The 18,741-nt window shown below is 51.0% G+C and overlaps 1 protein-coding gene across 2 annotated transcripts in view; it reads right to left on the bottom strand.

Moving 5' to 3' along the window:
• Window positions 1-11,392: 11,392 nt before the first annotated feature.
• WDR11 (WD repeat domain 11) overlaps window positions 11,393-18,741 on the bottom strand; it is a 68,862-nt gene continuing 61,513 nt past the window's right edge. Inside the window, exons 22-29 of one of the 2 annotated variants that reach the window (XM_025918050.2) lie at window positions 18,555-18,620; window positions 17,373-17,538; window positions 16,636-16,731; window positions 15,691-15,856; window positions 15,117-15,214; window positions 14,540-14,685; window positions 13,514-13,593; window positions 11,393-12,342 (exon numbers count right to left, since the gene is read on the bottom strand). In XM_025918050.2, coding sequence (XP_025773835.1) covers window positions 12,185-12,342; window positions 13,514-13,593; window positions 14,540-14,685; window positions 15,117-15,214; window positions 15,691-15,856; window positions 16,636-16,731; window positions 17,373-17,538; window positions 18,555-18,620 — 976 coding nt within the window. In that variant the 3' untranslated portion in view covers window positions 11,393-12,184. Of the gene's footprint in view, window positions 12,343-13,513; window positions 13,594-14,539; window positions 14,686-15,116; window positions 15,215-15,690; window positions 15,857-16,635; window positions 16,732-17,372; window positions 17,539-18,554; window positions 18,621-18,741 lie in introns of those variants that run through there. The other variant, XR_015241885.1, reaches the window with a different exon arrangement.

Below are 18,741 nucleotides of genomic sequence, written 5' to 3'. Positions count from 1 at the left end.
CAAAATGAAAGACAATGAAGATAAACAAAAGCTGAGAGACTGCCTTACCATTAGACACATACTAAAGAAAAGAGTGGAAAGTGTTCTTCAGGCAGAGCGAAAAGGATCCCAGATGGCAGCTGGCAATTCAGAAGGAGCAATAACGATGTGGGCAAGTCTGAATGGATATTGACCACATAAAATAATAATTATGTCGTGAGGAGGTTTGAAATATACATAGAATTAAACTACATGATAACAATAGCTCACAAGCCGGAAGAGGGATAAATGGAATTAGAATGTTCTAAGGTCCTTTTCACTGTCCGGAAGGTGGTAAAAGCATTCATTTATGTTAGACTTTAATAATGAGTCACGATGAATGCTGTAATCCCCCGGATAATAATGAAATGAGAAGAAGAGAATATATAAGTAACAAGTGGGGAAATGGAATATTAAAAAAATACTAATCTGAAAGAGCAGGGAGGAGGGGGAAAGGATATAAAACAAGTAGGGGAAAGGAGGAAACAAAGAGTCAAGATAACAGATTTAAACTGCATTGCATTAAGGAACGGGTGATATGTAAGTGGTCTAACACTCCAACTGAAGGAATAAATAAAAACCAAAGCCCAGGGCACCTGGGTGGCTCCGTTAGTTAAGCATTGACTTCGGCTCAGGTCATGATCTCGCAGTTCGTGAGTTCGAGCCCCGCGTCGGGCTCTGTGCTGACAGCTCAGAGCCTGGAGCCTGCTTCAGATTCTGTGTCTCCCTCTCTCTCTGCCCCTCCTCCGCTCATGTGCACACGTACGCTCTCTCTCTCTCTCATTCTCTCTCTCAAGAATAAATAAACATTTAAAAAAAGAAAACAAAACCCAACTCCATGGTACTCAGAAGGGATGCCTGGTGTATGTAGAGGCACAGAAGGCTAAACATCAAACAGTACAGGCCCAGGGAAGGAAAAACAACGTAGATGTGCCAACAGCAAGCCCGGAGGACCGTGAGGCAAGAAGCGGCGAGCAAAGACCCAGTGGCTATGCACCCGACAGCCTGTCATGGCGGTAACCTCACCCTCTAGTGAAACGTGGTTTGTGCCTGTCCCAGACCCTGATTCATCATGAAGAAGCAGGCGTATGGAAACCTGGACATGCCTGGCGCTGAAGAAAATGCCGGAGATGCTGGAGTGGGGGAGACCCGTCCTGCCTTCCCAGGGCCTACGGCCCAGTGGAGGAGACAGACTGAGGAATGGGGTGTTACGGGGGAGAGTGGCAGGCCTTGTGGTGAGCTCAGAGGTGTGAGATGGGGCAGGGGGCCCTCCTTGGCTGTCAGGACAGGTAGACGGGCGAGGCAGGAAAGGCGTGTGAGACAGCAAGAGCAACGCCATGATGGCATTGCACGGTCAGAAGCCACCAGTACGTCAGGCTGGTTGAATGTGTCATCGGGTGCAGGTGGCAGGTGCCGAGTGGTCCTGCCCTGGAGAGGAGAGGTGGCCTGGCCCTGGGTTAGGGAGGGCCTTTCATGTCATCTGAAAGTGACCAGTCTGTGGAGAGAGACCTGGTGAAGGGTTCTGGGCTGGAAATCAGCATAGAACACTGATTTAAGGGGAAGACAAGAGGGGCAGAGTGTTTTTTTTTTTTTTTAAATTGGAAGAGAAAGCCCTGGCAGGAAAGAAGGAAGGGAGGGATGTCCTCACTGCTGAAATGCAGGAGAGCACAATCAGCTAGCAGCAGGCAGAACACGGAAAGAACCTGTGATCAAATAGGATTCGGAATCCCAAAGTTCAGATCCTTTGCCTAGACGAGCACAACTTGTAGCTGGCATATTGAAGATCCTGAGAAGGTCTGCAGTAAAAAGAACTTATTTAACCATATTCATTTTGGCATTTCCCAAACTTACTTCATTCTGATGCTTTTAAAAATGTTTATTAATATTTTGCAGGACATTACAGTTCCAAAAAAACACAGACTGGGATACATTGACAAAAAAAAAAAAAAAAAATCTTGACTCCAGAAGCCTGGAAAGCTAAAACCACAGAGATTCCTACCTCTGGAATCTTCCCCAAGCCATAATCGCGGGTCTGGATGGCTTTGACTGCCAAGCAGACTTTCCTGGGCTGTGGGTTTTGGAATCGCTGGTGCCCATATCCTTGTGATCAGCAGCGGGCAGCAGAAAAAGCCAGCAACATGTGGCGGGAGCTGCTGCAAACAAGGGGGTGGACGTAGAAGGCAGAGAGCCTGGCCGTGCAGATCTGGCTGAAAACAAAATTTCTAGGTCCAGAGGTGCAACTGAAAGCCATTGCTTTTCTTTTTAGAAAGCAGACGCCGAGAGAAACACGCAAGCTTCAGGCCCTCCGCCAGGAGACTCGAGTCAGAATTCCTACTTTTCTAGGGAGGAGGGTGTGCCGGCCCTGTGACGTGAAGTCCCTGAGGAATTCTGGGTCCTCGGTCTTGGTCGAAGGCAGTGTAGTCATGTCCTAGGGCCACTGTAACAAGTCACCACACGCTTGGTGGCTGAAAGCAGAATTGTGTTTTCTCACAGTTCTGGAGGCTCCCTGGCTTCTGGTGGCTTCCGGCACTCCTTGGTGTCCCTCCACTGGCAGCTGCGTCTGTCCAGTCTCTTCCCAGGGCCATCGTCTCTGTCTCTGTGTTTCTGTGTCCTCTCCTCCCCTCCCCTCCCCTCCCCTCCCAGAGACACCAGTCATGGAGTGATGATCTAATCACCAAGGACTACAAAGACCCTGTTCCCAAAAAAGGATACATTCTGAGGTTCCAGGTAGGCATGAATTTTGGGAGACACCATTGAGCCTCTGCAGGAGGGCTGGCGGTCCCACCAGCAGGCTGGTGTGTGGCTCGGGCGCGGGAGGATGGCCGCAGGCTCTCTCTCTGCTGGGATCCATTGGGTTCAATCACAGTCTGAAGGTCCGGGAGTCCAGGGGCCGGCTGCCCATGCTCCAGGCATGGCAACTACTTTGCAAAGAGCCACGGGCTGCTCACCTCCCAAACGTGGCCCCTCCATTTCCCTCCATCCCAACCACTGTATTACAATCGAGTTAGCACAGGGGCGCCTGGGGGGCGCGGTTAAGCGTCTGACTCTTGGTTTCAGCTCAGGTCGTATCTTACAGATCGTGTGATCAAGTCCCGTGTGGGGCTCTGTGCTAACGGTGTGGGGACTGCTTGGGATTCTCTCTCCCTCCCTCTCTCTCTCTGCCCCTCCCTGGCTCGCACTGTCTCTGCCGGGTTTGCTAACTGAACCCAGCCTGACCCCGGATGAGGAGAGCGTACAGGATTCCAGCTCAGCTGTGGATGGAACCCTCTAAGATCCCCTCATTCACTCGGCTGGCCCAGTGCACGCAGTGCAGCCTGAGGCAGCAGATAGGCCTGTGTCTTACATCCCAGCTCTGTCACTCACTAGTCGGGTCACCAAACTGTCCCATTCTGCACCATGCTGGCTTTAGCATCCAAAATCCAGTGTCTCAGAAAATTCCCCACTGGGGAACAGTCCAAGACAGAGGGCCACCCCAGTTGTCCTCAACATCTCTGATTCATAGTTTGCCCTTCGGTGAAATGGGACGAGACTGTCTACCGTGAAGCCGTAGACTCGGACGGAGCATGGCTCGGCTCGCGCGTGCAGGTGGGAACTTGGCTTCCGGAAGCTGAGAGGCAGGGGCTCCTGGGAAGGCGCTCATTCTCCAAAGCAGACCCATCAGGGCTGCCCAGACATTTACCATCCCCGACCCATGTGACCCAATAACGAGACCCAACATTCGCCGTGCCGAGCTCTGTGCCAACAAGGGAAGTGCTGTCACGGTGCTCACTGCGCTGATGACGAAACTGAGGCACAGGAAGGCTAGATTAACATGTTTAGGGGTCACACGACTGGCTAACGGCAGAGCTGGGGTGGGCTTGGGGGCGAGTAGGGCGGGTGCTGCCGAGAGGGGGCAGGGCAGACCCAGGTGGCGGGTGAGAGTTCAGGCCGTCCCCTCATTCCCGTAGAAACTGAAATATTGGCTTTTCAGGACAGAGGTGGCCTCTTGGTACCTACAGATTTCAGAAAATACAAAACAATGACACATCATTTTCCTTTCTCGAAAGCGCTTCTGTTTTGTATTCATTGACCAGAGGATGTCGTCAGACTAAACCCTCCAGTTAGTCAGTTTTCAGGGAATTGCATTGAATTAAAACACCATGTGCATTTGCTAAAGGACATGAAATGTGATGAGAAAAAGGAGCCCTGCTGCATGTGCCGGGAAACATGGAAAGTTCCGGAATGTGATTACTCCACACCTGCCGGTAACCCTTCTCGAACACTCTGCAGAGTCTAGGGGGCTGCCCGAGGACACGGTCAGGTGGGGAGGCTCTGGAAGGCTGCCCTGAGCTCCATAGCCGGGTAGGGCTGCGTCCTCCCTGGGCCAGAACCTTCCTTGGGGACCTAAGTGTGTGTCTGTCCCCCCATCACATGGGCTGTCTCCGCCTGGCACCAGCTTGGACTTCAATGCAGTCCCCTCTCTGGCTTTTCCCAAAAAGCCAGTCACATGGAGCATACAGTGGATTTCCTAATTTTAGATTCGTGAGGTCATGGGGTCAGGGCCGATTGCACAGGCTGTGGCATTTCTGAGAAAAATCTCTGTTTCATGTGTCTTCTCCCAGGGCAGCTGGATGACGTCACAGGCAGGGTGACGTGGGCCTGCGGTCACTAGACAAAGGCAGGGTGAGTGGGCCTGCGGTGCCCAGCAGCACGTGAGAGTGATATGGAGTGACATCTGTCAGCAGCCCACGGCTTGGCCCTGCCCCGAGTCAGGGACTGCTGGAAATGAGCCCTCCAGATCAACTCCCTGTTGCTGCCGTGATGGAAGAGCAGCTCCTGGGCTCATCCCCTCAGGCGTTCGGAACTTCCTGTCCCCCTTGCGGGCTCGCAGGGCACTTGGGCCAGGAAGCCTCTGCATCTGTCCTCTCTGGGATGACGGATGTGGGGCCCCAGCATACTGTCATGCTCATTAAAGGCTCACTCACCTGAGAGAGAGTGTCGGAGTGAGCGCTTGGAGAAGGGGCAGAATCCCGACAAGGGGTGGCAGTCAGGTTCCCCTCCTCCTGGGCCCTGCTCCTCTGCCTGGTTTCGTCTGGAGCAGGACAGGGCAGGCCAGTCCCGGTCCTGAGTGCCTCGTGCCCAGGAAGGGGGGCAGGGCTCCCACTCAGATGGGCGGAGGCAGATCGCGGACCTCACATGGCCCCCTCCTGGTCTGAGGCCCTACGACCCCGGCATGCGGTGCCACTAAGCACAGGATCCTGAGTAGGGGACACAGGGCAGGCACCCAAAGAGCACCTTAGACAGGGAGGAGAAGACACGCGCTGTCAGCTCCTGCTGGGACGAAGGAGCACCTCCTTTTCCTCTACCTCCCTGCCAGGCTCCCTGTACTATGCATCCATTCATTCAACATTTATTTATCGATGGTTCTCTGTGTGCTAGACCCTCTTCTGGGATCTGAGAAGATCTCAGGAAAGAACAAGAGTAACCCAGCCTTGCCCTCATTGAGCCTGCAATCCAGTGAGCAAGCCGGGTCAAACGCACACAACGCTGGGGTTTCTGGAGATAAATGAAGCACGTCAGGGAATAGAGAGAGATGGGGTGCTAGTTACAGGACCTGGCTCAGGGTCGGCCTTTCTCATAATGAGGTGATTTGAGTAGAGAGAGGAAGGAGGAGACAGAGAGCCATGCAAATGCCTGGGGAAGACAGCTCTGGGCCAAGGGCACAGCAACCACAAAGGCACAAAAGTGATGAGGCGGGGCCATGATTCCCGATTGGCACGGTCAAGGTCAGAGATGTGGACAGAGAGGTAGGAAGCCAGGGGCTAGATCAGGCCTTTTAGAGTCAGGCCCTGGTGAGGACTTTGGATTTCACCCAAGGGTAGCGGAAGCCCCTGGAGAGATGTGGCCAGGGCCGCATATGCTGAGAATACGTGTCCAGAGGGTCACTAGCTGCTTTGTGAACAGAAAGCGGGGCTACCGGTGAAGCAGGGAGCCGTCAAGGCTGCTGAGTCCCCCACCTCCACACCTGAACTTCCTTCTCACGTGCAGTTGGCTGGGTCCCACTACCGCAGTCTGAGGACCCCAGCAGGTTCAGGAGGTCCTGCCCCTTCCTCCTGGCCCGTCTTTCCCTCTGTCCCTGGCTAGTGATGCCCGCAGCGTTCCCTGGGCCCCGACTCCGCCCACCAGCCTGGGGGACCCGTTCCAGCACTCCTGAAAAATGGAACCAGCCGCTTGTGTTGGTTCCAGGGCCATTTTCACGACCACACCTTTTCCTGTGCTGTTCTATGTGCCTGGGCACTCCCGGCTCGTGCTTGCTGGTCCTAATTCTGCCCACCGTTCAGGGCCGTGCGGATACCACCTCATGGGAGCTTCCAGGGAGTCGGCCTGCTCCCCGTCACCCCTGGGCCCTCTGCACCCGCAGCGCACCGCCCCTGCTCTGTCTTCCGTTGCGGCATCGTGCCCTTTCATGGTCGCTCCCCGTGGATTCTGTCCAGCCCCTCCCTGGTGAGGGTGAACTTGCCCTGCTGCCCAGTGCTGCCCTTCACCTCTCTGCCCCCTCCAGCCCAGCCTACCTAGTTTTCCAGAAGTATCCGGTGGTGGCTGTGCCAGTACTCAGAGGGTGGCGGTTCCCACAGGGAGGGACAGGGCAGGGGCAGCAACAGAGGATGGGGACGTAGGAAGAGGCTTTGGAGTCTCAGGCAGACCTGTTGCATGTGGATTTTCACAACTGCTAGAAGCTGGCAGAGGTTTCTAGAGATGCCTCAAGAGACAGAAGGCAACCCAGCGGGCGCCACACGAAGTTCTTTCCACGAGTTTTCCACAACGCCAGAGTGGGTAAAGGCAGAGCTAAGTCAGGAATCCAGCCTTCCTTCTTTCCGTCTGAATCCCAGCTCCGCCCAGGCAGCGGGGCTCCGGACGGTGAGGGAAAGCGAGCCACGCCATCCATCCTCAGCGAGGTCAGGCAGCTACACGGCAGAACACGCTGTCCCAAGCTCCACTGTCCCCTTTGCCCCCACGTTCAGGTGCTGGGCACGATCACCGAGTGGGTTCAGAGGTAAAGAGGTTCGGCAGAGTTCCTCTGCCGGCCAGAGTGTGGCTCCAGCAGGCCCTCTGAAACGTGTCGGCATTTCTCAAAGCACAAACTTAGATTCTTACCATCACCTGAACTAACCTACTTTGGAGTCTTGCTAGAACATTACCCTCCGGGATGGCTTCCTAGCTGCTTGACAGGACACAGTCCATTGTCCTTGGCCTGCTCTTGGCAAAGACCGGCCACTTAAGACGAGAAAGGGCCTGTTGTTCGATTAAATTCCCCACTGACATGCATGCTGGAAGACCGCTAGGAAGCAAACGGTCTGTAGAACTGAATGTTGTTGTTGGACAGGTAGTTACCAAGAAAACTCTCCGTCATTCCCCACAAATCAGCCTGAGAAATCTCATTTCTTGGGCCTCCCTCCCTTCCATAACGTGTCTGTGCAAATTCCGATTTGCCGATTCCCTCCTGAGCTTTCCACTTGATTATATTGCAGACTCGTCCATTTTCCACTCTGGTTACTGTCCCACTTCCCGGTTCATCCACGTGGATGGCAAGCCCTAGCCATCAGTCACTGCAACTCCCCTGACCCAGGACTCTCTCCCCAGGACGATCTTCATAAATGTGTGCACCCTACGAATTCACATCAGCAACAGCAGTACCTACCACTGGCTTAGGACAGAAGTATTTTTCATCTTCTACCCTGCCTCAAGTATTCTGGCTAAAAAATGATGGTGAATGTCAAAAGACTAGAGTGAAGTGAGGGTCTTCCTAGGGAAGGACACATTGGGAGGTATCTGGAGTAAAACTGCGATTTGCTTTGAAATGCTGATAGGTCAGGGCACCTGGGTGGCTCAGTCAGTTAAGCGGCTTACTTCGGCTCAGGTCATGATCTCGCCGTCCATGAGTTCGAGTCCTGCATTGGGCTCTGTGCTGATAGCTCGGAGCCTGGAGCCTGTTTCAGATTCTGTGTCTCCTTCTCTCTGACCCTCCCCCATTCATGCTCTGTCTCTGTCTCAAAAATAAATAGATGTTAAAAAAAATTAAAAAAATAAAAAAAAAAATAAAATGCTGATAGGAGATGGCTCTTGGATTTAAACTTTTATATCTACGGATGCCTCTAGTCTCAGAATTGTCAGGAGTAAAACTAAGGTCACCCCAGGTGGTACATGTCGTATGTAGTTTCCCAGATCCACCACCATGGAGATCTGGGCCCGTAGAGGAGCCAGATGGGAGGGAGCCCAAACAGCTTTCTGTAAAGAGGTTGGTTCTCGTGCACCCGGTCACAGAAAAATCGCAAAGGGCTTCATACTGATCCGTGCCCAACAAGGCAGTGGGACACCTGAAATTTCATCACAAGGAAGCACTTGGGTCCTTGAGTAGGCATGGGCAAACTTTTGCCCATGAAGTGCCAGATATTTAAATATTTTAGGCTTTTCAGGCCATATGGTCTCTGTAGCATCTACTCAACTCCACTGAATGAAAACAGCCACAGACAACAGATGGGCAGGACTGTGTTCCGATAAAACTTTATTTACAAAGCAGGCAGTGAGCAGGCTGGTCTGCAGACCCCTAACCTAGAGGAACAGTTCCAGGGAGAGGCCCCTTCTGGATGACCCTGCCTCCTCCCCCAGCCTCCACCATCAGCCCACTTTCCTGCAGGGTTAAGAATACCGTTAACTGCAAAGAGAAAACTGACCTGAGCTACATTTTGAAGGTAGTGACTGAGGAAGGTCTTTTTGTCCGATCTTAATTCTCCACTATCAGTTGAAGCCCATCTTTCTGAAGCAGTACATCACAGGGTTTTGAAGAGCCCTCTTCCCTAACTGCACTTGGCTGTGCTAAATATAAATATGGAAGCCGGGAAAGCTAAAAATCAACCCAAATTACCTGAAAAATGCAGAATGTCTTTCCTTCCCTGACATTTAGAACTGTTATCTTACCTGTCTGACTAGGTCTTTATTTCTCAATACCCCTTAAAAAAAAGAAGGGGGCTGCGATGGTGTTTATTTGGCCTTTTCAGGCGAGAGAGCCAAATGCTGAAGGTAAATACTTCAAAGTGCCAGAAGGGACTCCTGTGAGAGCTTCAGAACCACTGGAAATCCTGAGTGAGACAAAAGTGAGGCTTTCATGGGGTTATTTTCAGTGGGTCCTGCATGGCTGAAAAGCAAGCAAACTGAAGGACCCTCTAAGGACAGGAAGGACAGCGGACAATCTGCTTCCCAACGTGTCCTCCAGACCTGCCTGGCTACTTAGCTGCCAGCAGCTCCCAGAAGCGCGTTCCCAAGACTCAGCTTCTTCGCTCCCCTTCTTTTAAAACAGCAACACCTCGGGGCGTCCGGGTGGCTCAGTCGGTTAAGTGGCCGACTTCAGCTCAGGTCATGATCTCACGGCTCGTGAGTTTGAGCCCCGCGTCAGGCTCTGTGTTGACAGGTCAGAGCCTGGAGCCTGCTTTGTTCAGATTCTGTGTCTCCCCCTCTCTCTCTCTGCCTCTCCTCCGCTCACGTTCTGTCTCTGTCTCTCTCTCAAAAGTAAACATTAAAACAAACAGTAACACCTTCAAGGGTCCTCAATCTCAAGTGCCGTTTCATTTTACTGGAGAGTTCTTTCACTCACAAAACGTCTGGAGTCCATCAAATCCGTTACAAGAATGTGACCCAGAGCCCTGCTGGCTGGAGGCCTCTCCCGGCCGTGCCTCTGCCCTGCAGGACCCCTTCTGCTGCACGGTGACAAGTTCGCACCTCAGCCTGACGTGGGTCACGTATCGCCACTGAGAAGAACGAGCTATCATGGATGACCACAGAGCCCAGGAGTCCCCGAAACAGGACACTGTCCTCACGAGAGGTGGCGTTTCCGGGCAGTAACCAGCCGGGAGGGGAACTGGTTTCATACCAGCGTCTATTCTGTGGATTTCTGACCAGGAACGGCAGTGAGGGACGGGAGGCTCGTACAGACGCCACTCTGGTGTCGATTTCAGAAGAGCGAAATGTCCTGCTACCACTTGCAAAGCAATGGACGTACCTGCAGCAAGGCTACGGGGAGGCCTACAGCATGCCACGGTCGGCAGAACATCAGCCACGGAGCAGGAAGAAGGGAAGGGTGAGCGGCAGGCAAGGGCCCTGCAGGGGCCAGCCGGGAGGAAGGGGTCACCCAGGGGCCTTCCTCCCGCCTCCGCTGGCCTGGCGGCCGAGGGGAGGGCCAAGGCCCAGACAGTGCTCCTGTGGGCCCGGGAAAGGGAGGCGCCTGCAGCCCCGAAGCCACTGTCGCTCTCGTCCCAATTCCGGCTGCGGGTTTCATCCTGGGAAGCCTCCCTCGTAAGGCCCCAGTGACACCATGCTCCTGAAGATCCTTCGTGAAAAGATAAGCGGAAGTGCAGGCTGACGATGAAGGTGATTCCTCCTCATCAGCTCTTGACCCTGAACGCACAGCAGAGGTGAGTGTAGCTAAGGGCCAGCTTCCAGCCCCCAGGGTCACCAGGGAAAGGGGAGCCCAGGTTCTGTCTGGAATGGGACTTTCAGGTGGATCTTGACAGACCTGGTCTCCGTCTTGTGAGGAGTAACGACTGCCATTCTACCCAGCTGGACTGTGACAGACCTCGGGCCCTCGGCCGTCCCTGATTAACGGGTTCTCCCCGCGCTGCTGTGCCTGGCCGTCCTCTCCTCCATCCCCACAGGCCGGCAGCGCCCCATTACTTAGTCACTGGCCTCGAATCCAAAGCATTTTTAATTTTCAAAATGCCCCACTCTGGAGTACGATTTCTTATTTTTCCTCTTGGCTTAGTAAGGCCAGCATTCTTTTTCCCTTTAGCTAGCTGATGGCCAAATAAACACAATATATGGGGGCAATCATTTAACTAATAATATACAGAGAGTGGTGTTTGCCCATGGCCTTTAGGTATTCAGATGTAACCTGCCTACAGGACAAATGGATGGATCCTGTATTTCCTCTAGAACCTTCAGCCAAACTGCCAGTCTCGGAACAAGCATTCCTTTTGACAGGCCCGTCCTCCCCATGGATTCCAGTTCCTTGTCGGAGGGGCTCAGATGGACCTCTGAGGGCAGAGGCCATGATTCTATCTAAAAACCATATGTGGACATCCAGGAGGGATGACAGGAATGCCACCCCCTCTCCTCACCTCACCGAGAGCTGCACGCCGAGCCCTGCTCCCTCCGGAAATCAGAGCAGATCTGCCCAGGGGGCAAGGGCTTGGTCCAACCCTGCACCACACTCCCAGATTTCCTACTCCAGTTTCTCTGGACTCGGCCCGCAGCCTGGACTCTGCAGGGTAAGCACCTGGACTGACGCCCGAGAACCCAGCACAGCCCCTGGCCTCGTGCACCGCAGCTCGGGGAAACGCCTGGCTGCAATCTCTTTTTTATTTATCATTTCTGTAAGTCACAGACAGCAATAATTTATAATTGTCACATCTCACGTATGTCAGTTATTGGACAAACACAAAGACAGAAAATTCAAGCACAGATACTTCAAAAAGGAGGTTAGTGTCATGCATCAGAGAAGGAGTTAAAATTCAAAATACCCAAGATTCCACATCCTAGAATAAAACATAAAGCTTAAAATTTCCCTGTGAGCCTATTAGCCTAAAATTACAAAATTTAGCAACTGCCTAAAGCAGAGAATCAACCGTTCTATGTTCTCAAGGTAAGAAACAAGGAATGCTTTGGTAAAGTCATCTTTACTGTTTAAATATTTCCGCTCTGTCGTTTGAATGACTGTGTATAAACACAGGCACAGCACATATTTGAGAATTAAGTCTCACAAACTTCTCTCACTGTTAGATTTTCCAGACATCTTTACATTTAGTCAATGAGAAAAGCAATTCAGTCACTTGAATTTTAAGTTTAAAAAAATTAAAAGTATTTCCAGGGACTCTTAAGGCTGTCTCCAAAAGTATAAAATGTTATATACCCTTTCAAAATCTGAAGCGTTCACATCTTTTTCTGAGATCAACACGGGACGTGGAAGTGGCCCCTAACAACACACATGCTCATTTGCTGCTGTGCACGTGAGCAGCTCCCGGGGACCCTGGCAGGGACGGGGTCCTCCGCAGTCTGGATCGTGACCGTGAGCACGGCCAGACCAACCTCCTGCCCCGCCCTGCTTACGAGGTCAGGTTCCCCAGCACAGATGGACTTGTCACTCTTCAGTCCGTTCTAGCTTGGGGGATTCCAGCTCCTTCAGTAAATCGCTGCCAGCTGCTCCAGCTTTTGAAGCAAAAAGAACCGCTCCCTGTTTGAAACCGAGGTTCTTCAAACTTCGGGCATAATCTGCATATATAGCAGAGATGAGTTTCTGTAAACCACAGTTAAGGAAAAGAAGGGCAGAAAAGGCTGTGATTATATTCCACCAAGCTCCCATGGGCAGGAAAGAAAGACCAGCTCCATGGGGGGCTGCTCGGAAGGGACGAGGGTGCCCTCAGGAGGGCGCAAGTGCAGACACCTGCCTGGGGGAGGCGAAGTCTGAGTACAAAGCTATTCCTTCTAAGGAAGATCCAACTAAATCCTCCTAGACTCCCTCAAAGCCTAACGCAGCCAAAGACTAGAAGAAGAAAGGTAAGATGTAAGTGTACACCCTGTGGCATCTGAAAGGCCCAGAGGTGGGTGGTTTGGGGGCAGATCCAGCTTAGGAGAGAGGTTCTGATGATAAAGCCCGCCCTGAGGCAGGAGCTCTGGCTACCTGGGGCGGGGGGTGGGCGGGAGGAGGGGGGGGCGTTCAGACAGCCCTGTTTCATTGCGCTCTGACATTCCAAATGGCCCCTTCCAACTAGAGCCAAGTTCACCAGTGCCTGGAGATAGGATAGTGAATAAGTTCAAGTTCAGTTTCATTGTCTGTAAAAAAAAAAACATATACATATATATACACAGAAGACCAAGTATCTGGCAGAAATGAGGCCACAATGTAGTAACTCAAGAGGAGGTGTGATGAGAGCAAGCAGGGCTCAGCCAACACGAGCTCAAGCCCAATCTCTTCAAAGAGAAACAAGTGACTCATGTGAGGTCAGAAGTAAAAGTTCCTGCTAATACGTGGGCCACCGTGACTTGCCTGCATGACGCACATCTCTGAAGTGCCATCATGGTTTCCCATTAGACTGTCGCCTTGGGTAACAATATCTTTTTTACCTATTCCAGAATATATATTCCCAGGTAAATATACACGTTTTATTCCACGGAGTGCATTCTTTTCAACAGCACTACTTTAAAGTAGCACCACGGCTCCTGGACCTGTCCTCAAGTATTTCCTTTCAGTTCAAACAAGCCTTCACAGAATGTGGAGTCCTGTCCCTTTCCAGTCCTTCCTGCCTCCCCGTCCATCTGACAGCTGATGCCAGCGACGCAACCACCTTCTTCCTGACCCTTCCCTCCCATCCTCCCTCCTTCCTGACTTCGGTGGATCTGAGTACGGACCTTCGAGAAGCCCACTCAGCCACTTGCCTCCCCTCAGCATAATCCACCCAGTGAAGGATATCCGTGTCCTCGGTGACTTGGATCACACCATACTTGAGACAGGCTTCCACAAACAGGGCAGCTCTATCAAAGTATCTCATGCTGCTCAAGAGAACAAAGTGAGTTCAAGCTTTGGGATTTAGGGCAGTTGGGGGCAGACCCACCCAAGGGTGTATTTCCGTACAAAGACTTGTTGTGCCCGTTCTCCCTGGAAACCTAAGTGCCAGTAGGTTATACTAGCACCTTCCAATCTCTGGCTCATAGAGGAAAGCAGGGGACAATACTCGTGTCCCCACCCCCAGGCTCTTTTTAATTAACGTTTACAAAAACTGTGAAATAGTTGAAATACACACGAATCTACAGAGATAAGACAAGCATCCACGTATCCACTGACCAGATTTAACAAGGAATTTTTGGCCATATTTGCCTCAGCCTCCCTTAATTTTAAATGTCCTGGAAGGGATACATATTATTTTGGGACATCTCCCACCCACAACGCTGACACCCTTCCTGCTGCTCTCTAGCCTTCATTTTAGTTACACTATTCAAAGCTGAATTCTCTGAAGACTTCTTTTATATTGTTCTACTTTTTTTTTTTTTCGGTTTATTTATTTATTTTGAGAGAGAAAGCGCATGCATGAGTGGGTGGCGGCAGAGAGAAAGGAGAGACTGAATCCCAAGCAGGCTCCGCTCTGTCAGCACAAAGCCCGACTTGGGACTCGAACCCACGAATCGTGAGATCATGACCTGAGCTGAAATCAGGAGTTGGACGCTTAACGGACTGAGCCACCCAGGCGCCCCTTTTATATTGTTTTTAACTACATGGTACCTGTTAGGTCTGGCTACTATACTGGCGGTAGCCCAGAGCTCCCAGGCCCAGTGAAGACGGGTAAGCATGGACTGTTCCATTCCTGCAGGGGTTCATAAACCTAACCTGTAAGCTTCTCCTTTCACCCCGCACGGCGAGTGCTCCACCCACACCGCAGAGCCTCAAAAGAGCACGAAGCAATCAGTCACCCCGACTTGCCACAAAGCACTCTGGGTGTACCTGTGAAGGGTCTCGGCCACGCTGTAGAAGCAGCCCAGGGAGAGGAGGACCAGGAGGGCCTTTGACTTCTGGTTGACTTGTGGAGAGCAAAGGTGGTCCACCCACCTCTTTAAAACATCAGCACACTCTTCGGAATTTAAACGGACCTGAGAAAGAGGCCCACGTGAAAAACAAAGACATCCTGCGCTACGTAGAAAAAACTGTCACGTGATCAAAAGGGGCTCTGTTCCTAGGAAGCAAACTCGAGGCCCGGCTCTGCCAGCACGCTGCCCTGACGCTGCCGCTCGCCATCGACAGCGGTGGGAAGCCCAGCCTGAGGAGCAGAGGGCCCGGCAAGGCCCCGGGGCCGGGGGCTGGGCTCGCACCCCAGCGGGGAAAGGGGCCAGCTGCTTTCGCTTAACTGCTACCACAGCGATCCATTTTTCATTAAGAAGCCACGGAATTCATACTCCTAAATAGGAGCACGGGAGTTGCAAGAAAACATTCGCACAGCAGCTCTGCAGCCAAAAACCGCTTCTAAATGACAAGGCCGAACTTTCTATCCCAAACGCTCAATGCACCTCCTGGGGTGACCTACTTTTGCAAGCCAGGCGGCCCGGTTCCACTCGCCGTATGTCTGCAGGTAGCGGCAGGCGTCCGCGGCCTTGTCGATCAGGCAGAGCAGCTGCACGCCCTCTGGAAGACAGAACGGCAGCCGCCCCAGTGAGCCGGCGGCCCATCCCCGACAAGCCACCACTGGACCTCATCTGGTCTCACGCATTTTATACCACTGCAGACGTTCTTCACTCACATTTCAATGCAAAATGCTAACGGGGAGTTTTACAACGTTACCACGCGAGGATGGGGGGGGGCGGCCAGTGCCAACACAGTGCAGGAAGCAAACGGGGAGAGCGCGGGGCTCCCGCCCTCGCCTCCCCTGTGGCGGCCGGACCGCTGTCCCGGGGAGCGTTAGCGGTGCCCCTTTCCCACCTACGACGTGTTCCGGTTCAGATGATTATGAGACACGGTCATCGTATAAAGAGCTAGCAATCACTGCCTATTTTTCTCCAGCATATATCAAAAAGCAAGAACTGCCTTCAGAATCCAATGCTCTGCTGGGAACAGGCTGGATTTTCGGGAACTGACCACCACACCCCCACGGTGTGCCTTACCTGCCAACTTGCCGTTGGCAATCATGTTGGTCGCCACCAGCTTAATGGTGCTCTGGGAGGGGCCTGACGAGGTGACAGTTGTGACCAAACAGGCTTTCAGTGAGTCACAGTAATAGTGCTGGTTATCCGCACTTGTCTCCAATAGCAACTGCACAGCTCTGTCTGTCTAATGAGAGAAACCGTTCTTGTAACTATGAGACTGTTTTCTTCCAACATCATCTTACCGAATTTATAATCTGGAACACTAAAGTTTACAGCTTAAAGAAGACTTTTATTTTCTTTTTTTTTTTTTTTTTTTTTAAATTTTTTTTTCAACGTTTATTTATTTTTGAGACAGAGAGAGACAGAGCATGAACGGGGGAGGGGCAGAGAGAGAGGGAGACACAGAATCGGAAACAGGCTCCAGGCTCTGAGCCATCAGCCCAGAGCCCGACGCGGGGCTCGAACTCACAGACCACGAGATCGTGACCTGGCTGAAGTCGGACGCTTAACCGACTGCGCCACCCAGGCGCCCCAAGACTTTTATTTTCAAAACTGGCTGGTCAATGCTGTGTTTATGCACAAAAACAACAAAGTCTCCCACTGCTTCTTTGAAATAAAGGCAAAACCACAGTCTGGCTTATGCAAACGCTCAAGAAACTGCTTACTTTAGCTTTACATCTGTCAATTCTGAGACACAAAACCAGACCACACCCAAACAGTTAGGTCTCATCGGACATTTATAGAAGTCAACATTCCAAGCTGGTCAACTACAGATTTTTGCTTTCTCACAGGTTTTGTTGGTCTTATTTTGAAAGACAGCCTAAATTTACATGTATACTTTCAGAGAAATACTCTGATCTATCTACCCATTTGTGTGTGTGCGTGTGATCTAACGTAATACTCTGAAATACTAATCAAAGAGCAGCTCCTTGAAACACGAACGAGTTATAAAAGTTGACGTACCTGACCCAAGAGAAGTAGCTGGTCTGTACATTTCCTTGTATGATCATAAGTTGACCGCTTTACTTCCTGGAGATTAACCCTTTCCAGCTGAAATTTCTAGAGTAGAAAAAAAAAAGAAAGAAAATTGAGCCTGGATTATAAGACTTGAATTAAATTTTACCATACTTAAAAAAATCATTTTATAAACCCTATTTTGACTTCTGACGTTATTAGATAATCAACCTCATAGAAATCCAACCATTTAATAAGAATTTGATTAGGAAAATTGTTGACATGAATTCTCATTTGTATGCAAGTTTGCCCATTTACAGAAACCGGGCGTCGGGTGGAGCTGAGTGAAAGCCCTCTGAAGTACTGAGTACTGAAGTACTCACTGCAGTGAAAACATCATGAAACCACCTTTTTATACACAACACGGCAAATTCAAGTCAAGCGAAAGAAATATTTGTTATTTATAGAAAATAAAATGAGAGAAATTAAAAAGAGTCTTCTAAGTGAGCAATTTTAAGAAAACAAAGGCTTAATAATAAAATTCTAATGTGTATTTAAAGACTCAGTAAGCATTTATGAGCTTTTCCAGGCCGGAGACAGGCCTTTTTTAGGCAGGGGTGCCAACGGACACATTTCTGTTACACGATTTCAACTTAGCTGGCACGTTTCTCGAGTTCAAGATACTCGCAAAGACATAAGCGATCAAGATGAGAGCGTCACAGAGTTTAACACACGAAACAGAATACCTGGAAATAGGCATTTTCACAGAGTATGTCATAACATATATCCAGCGGGTTGTTCACTTTGTCCCGAGGGGAGGCCTCTCCAACGGCTGGGCTGCGCGGGGACGAGCTGTGCAGGTAGTGTGCGGCGACGGTCCAGAAGTGCAGCTCCGACTCGTCGCCGTACAGCCTGAGAAGGGGGACACCGAAGCCTCGCTGAGCCCACACGGCAGACGTGGGTGTGGCCAGGGGCTCCCCCAGTAGCCTGGCAAGCCAGGAGCCTGGCGCCGTCACGTGGAAAACCATCTGGGACACCGGCCTGGGCCGGGCGGGGAGAAAGGGGGAGCGGTGCCGTGTCCAGCCCTGTCACTGGGCCTCCCACAAGGCAGGTGCCTGCGCACACGGCCCCTCCGTGCCCCAACCTCCCGCTGTGCCGCGGGCAGATCAGCGCCATGGTTCCGAAGCCTGGGCAATGGTTCACCCGGTTTGCCATTAGCACACGTTTTAATCTGGACCAGAGCTTCACATTAAAGAAATTAAAGAACTTCCTCTGGGAAAACTGGCTAAATAAGGTATGGAAATAGTTGCAATTTATTCTCTGGGGAATGGACGGAAGGGTATTTTTGTGCAAGTGACAACTCTGTCGTACAGTGAGGAAGTTACAGGTTACTGCTTCTAAATACAATTTATCAGCGTATTTGAGGACATACCCTTTGTGCCTGATACTTTAAAACATGTATTTTTTAAAAATTTTTTCATGTTTTTTATTTATTTTTGAGAAAGAGAGACAGCACGCGAGCAGGGGAGGGGCAGAGAGAGAGGGAGACACAGAATCTGAAAGCAGGCTCCAGGCTCTGTGCTGACAGCTCAGACACGGGGCTCGAACTCGTGAACCACAAGATCATGACCTGAGCCAAAGCCGGACGCTTAACCGAGCGAGCCACCCAGGCGCCCCTAAAACATGTATTTTAAAAAGCTGTCCATAGGAGGCAATCTTTTCATGTTAAAAGATCTCATGTTAAAAATGTAATTGTTTTTCCTATTTGTATTACTTGTTTCAAAGTTAATTGTAAATCAAATCTAAAGGATGAACTGATATGCCGTTTTATAGTCTGAAAAGGTTTGGTCTGAAATAAAAACCATTAATAAGAGAAATGAGTTAATCTGAAATACTCTTGTCTCTTACACAGAGTGTTTCAGTGTTACCTTGAAACAAGCAGGCATCTCTGCAATAGAGTGAATTCCGGATCGAGCAAGAGTTTCTTTATGTCACTGCAAACAAAAATCCAGACAAAGGCAAGATAAAATTTTTGAATCAAACAATAAAGGAGATAAATCGCTATACTCTTGAAAGGGGAAATACACTCAGTACTGTTAATCTACTTAAAGTTTT

The sequence above is a fragment of the Puma concolor genome, chromosome D2 (assembly GCF_028749965.1).
Source record: "Puma concolor isolate L17-30 chromosome D2, mPumCon1.1.hap2, whole genome shotgun sequence".
Classification (NCBI taxonomy): domain Eukaryota; kingdom Metazoa; phylum Chordata; class Mammalia; order Carnivora; family Felidae; genus Puma; species Puma concolor.
Note: the sequence above shows the minus strand (reverse complement) of the source record. Positions and strands in the feature narration are given on the sequence as shown.